The sequence below is a fragment of the Carassius gibelio genome, chromosome B4, assembly GCF_023724105.1.
Source record: "Carassius gibelio isolate Cgi1373 ecotype wild population from Czech Republic chromosome B4, carGib1.2-hapl.c, whole genome shotgun sequence".
In the NCBI taxonomy this organism is placed as follows: domain Eukaryota; kingdom Metazoa; phylum Chordata; class Actinopteri; order Cypriniformes; family Cyprinidae; genus Carassius; species Carassius gibelio.
Genome location: NC_068399.1, coordinates 27,691,801 through 27,701,800, shown reverse-complemented (window position 1 = coordinate 27,701,800; position 10,000 = coordinate 27,691,801). Strand labels below are relative to the sequence as shown.

Here is a 10,000-nt window from a genome sequence, read left to right as displayed (position 1 = left end):
TAAATATGATTCTGTGCTTCTCATTAAATGAAGGAAGGGCTTCCGAAGCCTCTCTGGTGCTTTATAGTGTGTGTGTGTGTGTGTGTGTGTGTGTGTGAGAGTGTGTGTGTGTGTGTGTGGTGGAGCAGTAGTGTGAGCAGGATGTGTGTCCTGACACTGGATCGTCTCTGAGCGTCTGCCTCGTGTCTGAGGGAGCGGAGACGTGTCACGTCTTGTTTTCTGGATGTTTATGTTGAACAAGTCTCTGCTCTGGAGATCTCTTCAGCTGCTGCTCGCTTTAGTTCAGCTGGACTGAGAAACACACGCGTCTCAAACACACACGAGTGTGTTTGTGTCTCCATCATGCTCCGAGATCATTCAGTACAGATGTGTGCAGAGGAGTAAAGTGACCACATCCACAGTATTAGCACAGTATTAGCACAGTATTGTTCAAATGTGCGGGAAAGTGAATTTATCCTCTCTCCGTTGATGTGTGGTTTGTTAAAGGAGGACAGTATTTGTTTCAGATACAACTATTAGAGAATCTGGAATCTGAGGGAGCAGAAGCACCTCTCTCCTGCTGCAGAGGTTTGACGAGGGTTTAGAGCTGAGGGCTGATGGGTAATCCAGCCCCAGACGCGTTTGTTCTGGTCGAGATCTGTGTGTTGTGGATCAGCTCGTGCTGCTGGTGCAGGTCAGGGTCTCTGGTGTGTTTGGGGATCAGGTGATCTGTCTGTGACACACGAGAGGTGTTCTGACCGCTCGGAGTCGCTCTCCTCGTTCACCTGTGCACCTGACTCTCACCTCTGTCTGAGCGCTTCTGATGAGCGTCTGTGCTTCTGAGGAGTCCACAGGTGTCCACAGGTGTGCGGGCTTCGTTTATAGAGCTGCACAATGTGGACACATTATTAATATTTTAATATTAAATGTATGGTTATAAAATAAAAATAAAAACAATAACTTTGTGTTTAAATTAAAAAATATTTGAGGAAAATGTAATAATAATGATAATGCAATTTATTTCTAAATAAACATTTCTAGAATCAAACACAGTTTGTATAAAAGTTACACTGTAAAATAAAAAATCTAATATTATAACAAATCACTAAAATAAGACATATTTCACTGTAAAATAAAGTAGCATTTTGGTTTTTCTGCACAGATTCAAGTTGCTTCATTGCAGGATTAATTATCAAATATGTCTGCAATTATGCGTCATGTGTAATATCTTCCAGATCACGTTTATTATGTGTTTTTATTTGCTGATTATTTATAGCTACTTTATATTTTTGTGGCGGTGAACACAGCTGTAACATTAACAGTATCTGTGGTCTCTGAAGAGCTTGGTTCTCCTGTGGATCCTCTTCTGAAGTGTGTGTGTGTGTGTGTGTGTGTGTGTGAGAGAGAGAGAGAGAGAGAGAGAGTGTGTGTGTGTGTGTGTGAGAGAGAGAGAGTGTGTGTGTGTGTGTGTGTGTGAGAGAGAGAGAGAGAGAGTGTGTGTGTGTGTGTGTGTGTGTGTGTGTGTGAGAGAGAGAGAGTGTGTGTGTGTGTGTGTGTGTGTGTGTGTGTGTGTGTGTGAAGTGACAGCAGTGTTCTGACTCGAGAATCACTCGCTGATCTGGACGGAGTTTATTCTGTAGCTGTGATAAGAGTTTATTATTATGAGCTGGATCTGTATGATTATGTTTATGTTCAAATAACAATAATAAAAACAATTTGCAATAATATGTGCCCTTTAATGATTAAATTAAATTTGTGGTTAAAAGTACGTCTCATTAATTGAAATCATGAAGGTTACACCATTTAATAGCCATTTATTGCAGGTATAACACAAATTCTGAACTTTTTTTCCATTGTGTTATTTTATTTTAATGGTTTCCTTATAATTGTAATAATCAAAAGCATCTCTAATCAATTTCATGAAGAATTTATTTACTATTTTATTTCTTTTCAGAAATACTGTTGTGTATTGATATTTTTTTTCCTGCTAAATAAATTCTGGTAAATATATATATTTTTTGGAAAATTTTGCTTGAATATAATTGTAATAATTATTATTATTAGTAGTAGTAGTAGTAGTAGTAGTAATATTCTCATTACGGTAAGTTTTATTTCTATCACAGTTTCTTCCAGTTAACCGGACTTTTATTTTGACGGGTTGCTCTGAAGACCTGTTAAGTTTCTGATTATAATTATTAAATCTGATCTGATTCAGAAGAAGCTGTAGAAAGCTGCTGAAGTGACCCTTTCATTCACTCAGACGCGCATCACATAGGATTCATATTTAAAGTGTTTTATTGAGGATTAATATTCACAGACATCAGTCCATATCGTGTTTTGATTTCAGTGTATTGATGTAATTTCGATTCAATCCAAAATGAGTTACATTCAGTGACACTCCACAGTTTACAGTAAATCCTAGTTTTCTGCCGTTTCTCCCTGATGGAGATCGTGTGAGTAAGGTGTGTTTGTGTTCCTCAGGTACATGTTTTGGACTGATTGGGGTGAGATCCCGAAGATCGAGCGCGCTGGGATGGACGGGACGCATCGCTCGGTCATCATCGACTCGGAGATCTACTGGCCCAACGGCCTGACGCTGGACTACGAGCTGAAGAAACTCTACTGGGCCGACGCCAAGTTCAGCTTCATCCACCGCTCCGAGCTGGACGGATCACACAGGTGAGAGCGCTCGGTCAGCCGAGTGTGTGTGTGTGTGTGTGTGTCAGCTCATGCCTGTGTGTGTGTGCTCAGGGAGGTGGTGGTGAAGGGCTCGCTGCCGCACCCGTTCGCACTGACGCTGTACGAGGACACACTCTTCTGGACGGACTGGAACACACACTCCATCCACGCCTGCCTCAAACACACCGGAGAGAACAGCCACGAGATACACACCAACATCTTCTCACCCATGGACCTACACGTCTACAGCCAGAAGCGCCAGCCGCTGGGTAAGAGTGTGTGTGTGTGTGTGTGTGTGTGTGAGAGAGAGAGAGAGAGAGAGAGAGAGTGTGTGTGTGTGTGTGTGTCCTGTTCTTCCCATGCTGCTCCTGCAGTAGTTTCCTGAAGCTGCTGGACTGGATCCTCTTCAGGAATGATGATGACACACACACACACACACACTCCTGGTTTGGCGTCTCACACACAATGGAGCATCTGTTCTGTTCTCAGATTGAACACAGAGTATTTCTCACAGCGCTGACACAATCCTCCGTCTCTCTCTCGCTGCAGACGTCTTCCTCTGTTCTCTGCGGTTTCTCCATCTTTAGGCGCCTCATGATTCAATACGTTTAATTTACAATTATTTATAATTTACATGTTTGTGTTTCTTAATGCTATTATTTAAATAATTATAAGATGTATATATCATTTTATGATTGAATTGTTTTTGTATTTTTTTAATGGTTTGAAATCATTGAAGAGTGAATTGCAATGCATTGGACAGCTGTATTTTTCACTTCCTCCCGAGTTATTACAGTTCCCCGTTGCTAGATGAACTCTCTCTGTGTGTGTGTGTGTGTGTGTGTTTGTGTGTGTGTGAGTTGATGAGTGTGTGTGTTAGAGCGAGAGGGAGAGTTTGATCAGTGAAACACTCTTACTGTTATCTGTTTATCGAGTCTGTTGGAGACGTTTACATGTCGTCATGTTCTCATGCTGTTTTCCTCATCTGACGAGTGTGTGTGTGTGTGTGTCAGATGTGACGAGTCCCTGTGCGCTGAAGAATGGAGGATGTTCTCATCTGTGTCTGCTGTCTCCGGTCAAACCTTATTACCAGTGCGCCTGTCCAACCGGCGTCCAGCTGCTGGACGACAACCAGACCTGCAGAGACGGTGAGAGAGACACACACACACACACACACTCTCACACACACTCACACACACACACACACTCACTCATCAACTCACACACAAACACTTTTGCTCACACACAATTGCTAACACCCTGTTTACACTGCACACAGACACACACACACACTCTCACAGACACAATGAAAACCAATGTGCTTTCAGTGTTTTTAGTAACTCTTTAGTGTTCAGCAGAAGTGTGTAATGTACACATGTCGGTGACCGGACAGTATTGTGACCTCTGACCCCGTCCAGGTGCCTCTCAGCTGCTGCTGCTGGCGCGGCGCACAGACCTGCGGCGGATCTCTCTGGACACGCCGGACTTCACCGACATCGTGCTGCAGACCGACGACATCCGACACGCCATCGCCATCGACTACGACCCGGTGGAGGGTCACATCTACTGGACGGACGACGAGGTGCAGGCCATCCGCAGGTCCTTCCTGGACGGCAGCGAGGCTCAGTTCCTGGTGACCTCACAGGTCAGTCATCCGGACGGGATCGCCGTGGACTGGATCGCACGGAATCTGTACTGGACGGACACCGGCACGGACCGCATCGAGGTGACCCGTCTGAACGGCTCCATGAGGAAGATCCTGATCTCGGAGGATCTGGACGAGCCCAGGGCCCTCGCTCTGGACCCTGTCTCCGGGTGAGACCTCCTCCCTCCATCCGACACACACTTCCTGTTTCCTGCAGAACCTCTCTTCAGTCAGTAGTTCACTGAGCGTCTGGAGAGTAACTCAGTCGTCTGTGTGGAGTCTGTTTTAGTTTTCTGGATTCCCTTATTTCCTTTCTAATATCTGTAGGCTCTGTTTTAATGGTGTAATTACACTTTATTAATCAAAAAGCATGCCTAATTAATTGAAGTCATGAAACTTACAATATTAAATAGCACTGAAGCGTGTCCTGAAGCGTGTGTCCCGTGTGTCCTGAAGCGTGACCCTGAAGCGTGTGTCCCGTGTGTCCCGCAGGTTCATGTACTGGACAGACTGGGGTGAAGTGCCGAAGATCGAGCGGGCGGCTCTGGACGGGACGGAGCGTCTGGTGCTGGTCAACACGTCTCTGGGATGGCCCAACGGACTGGCGCTGGACTACAGCCAGAGGAAGATCTACTGGGGAGACGCCAAGACCGACGTCATCGAGGTCAGACTTCACTTAAACACATTTAGTGCCTTTCCTCTAGAACACACGTGTGTCTTTTCTGTGTGTGGAGCTAAAGATCAGCTTGAGATCAGCCTTTTAGAGAGCACCGATCAATCATCCCACAGTCATTATCAGCTGACCGTGATCAATAGCTGATCAGTCGAGCTCCTCTACCCAAGATGCAGTGCGTGTTGACTCTCTGCATCTGAATCTGAGGACACTGTGGTTCACTTCATTCTACACCGTCCTGCCTCACAAAGGAGGCTCATTTTCTCAGTCTGGTTCTGAAAGAGGCGTCAACAGCAAAGCTTTGTTCGTGAACATCAGATCTAGATCCAGAAAGTGCTTCATATTTTGTTTTCAAATTGTCTTTCTGGAAGCGCTTCTTGTTACTCTGTAAGGCTAATGTTGCTAAAGCTATGCTGTTCCACCAGAATGATCGTAAACAGAAATGTGGAAGTGTGTTTCTGAGTTTGTGTGTGAGATTTAAGCGTGTGACTGTATCAGATGTTCATGTTGTGATTAATTGCGATTGCTTGTATCCCGGTGTACAGTATTAAGCTATGAGACTTGCAGGCTGTTGATGGTATAAAGACCTCTTCTATGCCTAAAGATCAGGTTTCTCAAATCATGACCCCTTTAAACCCCTCAGTGTTCAATATTTAATTGTTTCAGCAGTTGTGATGTGATAAATCATGATAAACGTCACGTGTTCTCGTGCTGTCAGTCGTCACACACACGTCTCCTCTTACTCATGGAGCTTCAGCGTGTCTCATTAGCCTCGGCTCCACAGGAGCGAAAACTGCTGATGATCCTGACAGATACAGGGTGTGTGTGTGTGTGTGTGTGTGTGTGTCTCCAGCCGGCAGCAACACTGCTTCACGCTGAGAGCTCACACTGACGGCACGCGCTGGGAGTCTGACAGAAACAAGACCCATCCACACACACACAGAACAATGTGTATGTGTGTTAAGGAGAGAAAAAGAGAGCTGTGTGTGTTTGTGTGAGAGAGAGAGAGAGAGAGAGAGAGAGAGAGACGGTGTGTGTGTGAGAGAGAGTGAGAGAGACAGTGTGTGTGTGTGTGTGAGAGAGCAAGAGAGAGACTGTGTGTGTGTGTGTGTGAGAGAGCAAGAGAGAGACAGTGTGTGTGTGTGTGTGAGAGAGCAAGAGAGAGACAGTGTGTGTGTGTGTGTGTGTGTGTGAGAGAGAGCAAGAGAGAGACAGTGTGTGTGTGTGTGTGTGTGTGAGAGAGAGCTCTGACTTGTTTAGTGTGTCTCTGGTTAGAAATGAGCTGCATTAACTTCTGCTGGTCATATATTGTAGGGAAAGCAGCAGCTCAAACATTCAGAAGTACGTCATACAAATCAGGAGTGATGAGTAAATATGAGACTGTTTTTCAGTGATGTGTTGGTTTGGTTTCTCCATCATGTGTGTTTAGTTCCCGTATGAACACTTCAGTGTGTGTGCTTCGAGTCGTTTCAGTGTGTTGGTGTGATCTGATGATCAGAAACACGAGCGTTTTCTGTGAAAGTGTAGATGTGTTTGGATGGCTCTGTACGGATGTGACGCTGCTCTCTCGTTCAGCCCAATCAGAGCTCGTCCCGTCGGGCTTCTGCCCACATCTGGTTCTGATTGTGGCCTGCACTCCTGCTGCGGTCGCTCTGTTTAGAATAGACCCAGAATCTGAACACCACACCACACTGCGGTCTCCAGCCGAACCAGCGCAGACTCGTGACTGAGGCCTAAACACCCCAGATGGAAACCTGACTTCAGCAGCAAACACCGTCATGTGACCGACTGTACGGGTTCAGATCCTGGAGTCTGTGTGTGTGTGTGTGTGTGTGTGTGTGTGTGAGAGTCAGGAACAGCAGGAAGTGAGTGTAGTATTCCTGAGGTCTGGAGTGCAGACCAGTGCTGTGGATGTAAACACACTCCTGCGTCTCGCTGCTGGATGTTTTTCAAACACTTCATGTTCAGTCTCAGGTGCTCATGTGTTTCCCATCTCCAGATGTTCATGTGTGTCTGACTGCTGCTGCTCAGTAATGCTGGCACATTTACACACGTGTGTGTGTGTGTGTGTGTGTGTGTGTGTGTGTGTGGGTACTCATACAGAATGAAGTGCTTAGAGAATGTAAAAGTGCCTGTAGTTTGGTGTGAGGGTTATTTTTAGGTGTAGGGCTTGGGTTAGAAAATCTAGTTTGTACAGTTGAAAAACCATTCTGCCTGTAGCATGAACCCATAATGATCGTAACACCAGTATTCTCAAGTTGTGCTGTAGTTAAAGAAGAGTTAGCTGGTAAAAGGTGAGCTGAATTCATCTGCTGAATTAAAGCCACTCTAATTAAAAATTCAGATTGACTGGCATCATTAGTAACCACGGTCACCGTTTCCATGGATACAGGGTTGAGCATGAGCTTCACAGCATTTCCTGTTTATTCACATCATGTTCTCAGTGATGTCATCTTCTGTTTGCAGACATGTTATAAATTACCCTTTTATAAGCTCCGCCCCTCTCAGTTACTGTTGCCAACACAAAGCTTTACTGAGTGTCCCACAGGAGAGAGAGAGAGAGACGTGCTTTATACACTCCTATATAAACACACACACATATACATATACATATTTTAGATATTAGAGAGAGAGATAAAGATAAACTTCGGTGATTCTGTGCTTTATTCAGAGTTAAACATGTCTTATATGAGTCTGAATATCATACTGCGTGGCATTTATAGCCGTACTGAAAGCAACAACAGATAGTTTACCTCAGATTTTCAAAATCAATAAAAGCAAAGATATGCATCAAAACCAGCAAACGTCTTCTATAACAGAGATGGCATGGCATCAGTCACTCAGTATGTTCATTTACTAATGTTAAAAACGTTAATTGTTTATAAGTTAGGATATGTTTCATCAGGAGTGTTTCTGGTGTTCTTCAGGTGATGGAGATGGACGGATCGGGTCGGAGGGTGTTGGTGGATGATAACCTGCCGCACATCTTCGGCTTCACGCTGCTGGGCGACTACATCTACTGGACGGACTGGCAGCGGCGCAGCATCGAGCGCGTGCACAAACTCAGCCTGGAGCGCGAGGTGATCGTCGACCAGCTGCCTGACCTCATGGGGATCAAGGCCACACACGTCCACCAGACCTTCGGTGAGCAGCTGTGATGTCATTTCCTCCCTTGAGTCACTCAAACCTGCACCAGCTGCGTTCTTGGATACTCATCCATTTCATTTCTCATATCTGGCTAGCTGTATTGTGTACTGTACACTTTTTGTTTTTGCTAGTTAAACTTGAGTATAATAGATCACATATATTTTCCCAAGTAATATCAAAACTTAGCTAGTGCTCAAATGCAGCAAGTGTGCACAAGGAAGTTTTAAACCATTTTTGTAATATTTACGTAATTTAAATGAATACTGAACAAGATGGATATTTCTAAGGGAAGGGCTTCATAAAACCAGGAAATCACCAGAGCATTCTAGACAAAAACCAGTCAGCCACTCCTTTAATGAAATAATAGTTTTTTTCAACAATAAGCAGATATTATAATTAGCTAGTTTCACACTGGAGAGCTGCTTGATTTAAGGCTATCTACTGCATAAATTAACATAGAGCTTGTGCAAACATCACATTGCTGTAATCAGATGCTTTCTTAACTGCTGCTTTCTAACACCGTTCGGCTGCGTTTGTTCTGAAGTACTGTTTTGCTCCACAGTGCCTCACTGGTCAAACTACGTTACTGCAGGCTTTTACATTAACTCACATGAAGTCAAACGACTACTTTGTCGACAGGTTTTTTTTTTTTATAGTTGACAATGTGGACTAATCGTTTCAGGCCTGCTCTAAAGTGAACAATCCTGTTAAATGTAGTAGTTGGCACATGGTCTTGTTTGTGCTGAGCTGAATCTCTGTCTGCAGGTGTGAACCCGTGTGCGCACGCTAACGGCGGCTGCAGTCACCTGTGTCTCTATAAGCCGCAGGGCGTGTCGTGTGCGTGTCCCATCGGTCTGGAGCTCATGGCCGATCTGAGCACCTGCATCATCCCTGAGGCCTTCCTGCTGTTCTCCCGCCACACGGACATCAGGCGCATCTCGCTGGAGACCAACAACAACAACGTAGCCATTCCTCTCACCGGCGTCAAAGAAGCGTCCGCACTCGACTTCGACATCACTGACAACCGCATCTACTGGACCGATATTACACTGAAGGTGAGGAGACACACACACAAACACACACACACACACACACACTCTCTCACTCACTCTCATACACACTCACACACACACACACACACACACACACCCTCACTCTCTCTCACTTACACTCACTCACTCACTCACTTATACACACACTCTCAATCACTCTCCACACACTCTCAATCACTCTCCACACACACTCACTCACACACACTCACACTCACATACACACTCACATTCACACTCACTCTTACACACACACTCAATCACACACACTCACACTCACATACACACACACACTCACTCACACACACTCACACTCACATACACACTCACTCTCTCTCACTCTCACTCACACTCACTCTTACTCACACACACACACACTCTCACTCACTCACTCAAATGCACTCACTCACTCACTCTCTCTCTCTCACACACTCACTGCTCAGCTGTGTTGGTTAGATCTGATGAGTTTCTGGTTCCTCAGACCATCAGTCGTGCGTTCATGAACGGCAGCGCTCTGGAGCACGTGGTGGAGTTCGGTCTGGACTATCCCGAGGGAATGGCTGTGGACTGGCTGGGAAAGAACCTGTACTGGGCCGACACCGGGACCAACCGCATCGAGGTGGCCAAACTGGACGGGCAGCACAGACAGGTTCTGGTGTGGAAGGATCTGGACAGCCCTCGAGCACTGGCACTGGACCCAGCCGAGGGGGTGAGCGTGTGTGTGTGTGTGTGTGTGTGTGTGTGTGTGAGAGAGAGAGTGTGTGTGGGTGTGAGAGAGAGAGAAAGAGAGAGAGAGAGAGAGAGAGAGTGTGTGTGGGTGTGAGAGAG

At 45.5% G+C, this 10,000-nt stretch overlaps 1 protein-coding gene across 1 annotated transcript in view; it reads left to right on the top strand.

Annotated features, from left to right (window-relative positions):
• LOC127956227 (low-density lipoprotein receptor-related protein 6-like) overlaps nucleotides 1–10,000 on the top strand; it is a 27,959-nt gene that overhangs the window by 3,630 nt on the left and 14,329 nt on the right. The window contains exons 3-10 of the mRNA XM_052554031.1: nucleotides 2,461–2,658; nucleotides 2,731–2,927; nucleotides 3,672–3,806; nucleotides 4,077–4,473; nucleotides 4,796–4,967; nucleotides 7,904–8,120; nucleotides 8,889–9,178; nucleotides 9,654–9,880. Of these exons, the coding sequence (XP_052409991.1) occupies nucleotides 2,461–2,658; nucleotides 2,731–2,927; nucleotides 3,672–3,806; nucleotides 4,077–4,473; nucleotides 4,796–4,967; nucleotides 7,904–8,120; nucleotides 8,889–9,178; nucleotides 9,654–9,880 (1,833 nt within the window). The remainder of the gene's footprint in view (nucleotides 1–2,460; nucleotides 2,659–2,730; nucleotides 2,928–3,671; nucleotides 3,807–4,076; nucleotides 4,474–4,795; nucleotides 4,968–7,903; nucleotides 8,121–8,888; nucleotides 9,179–9,653; nucleotides 9,881–10,000) is intronic.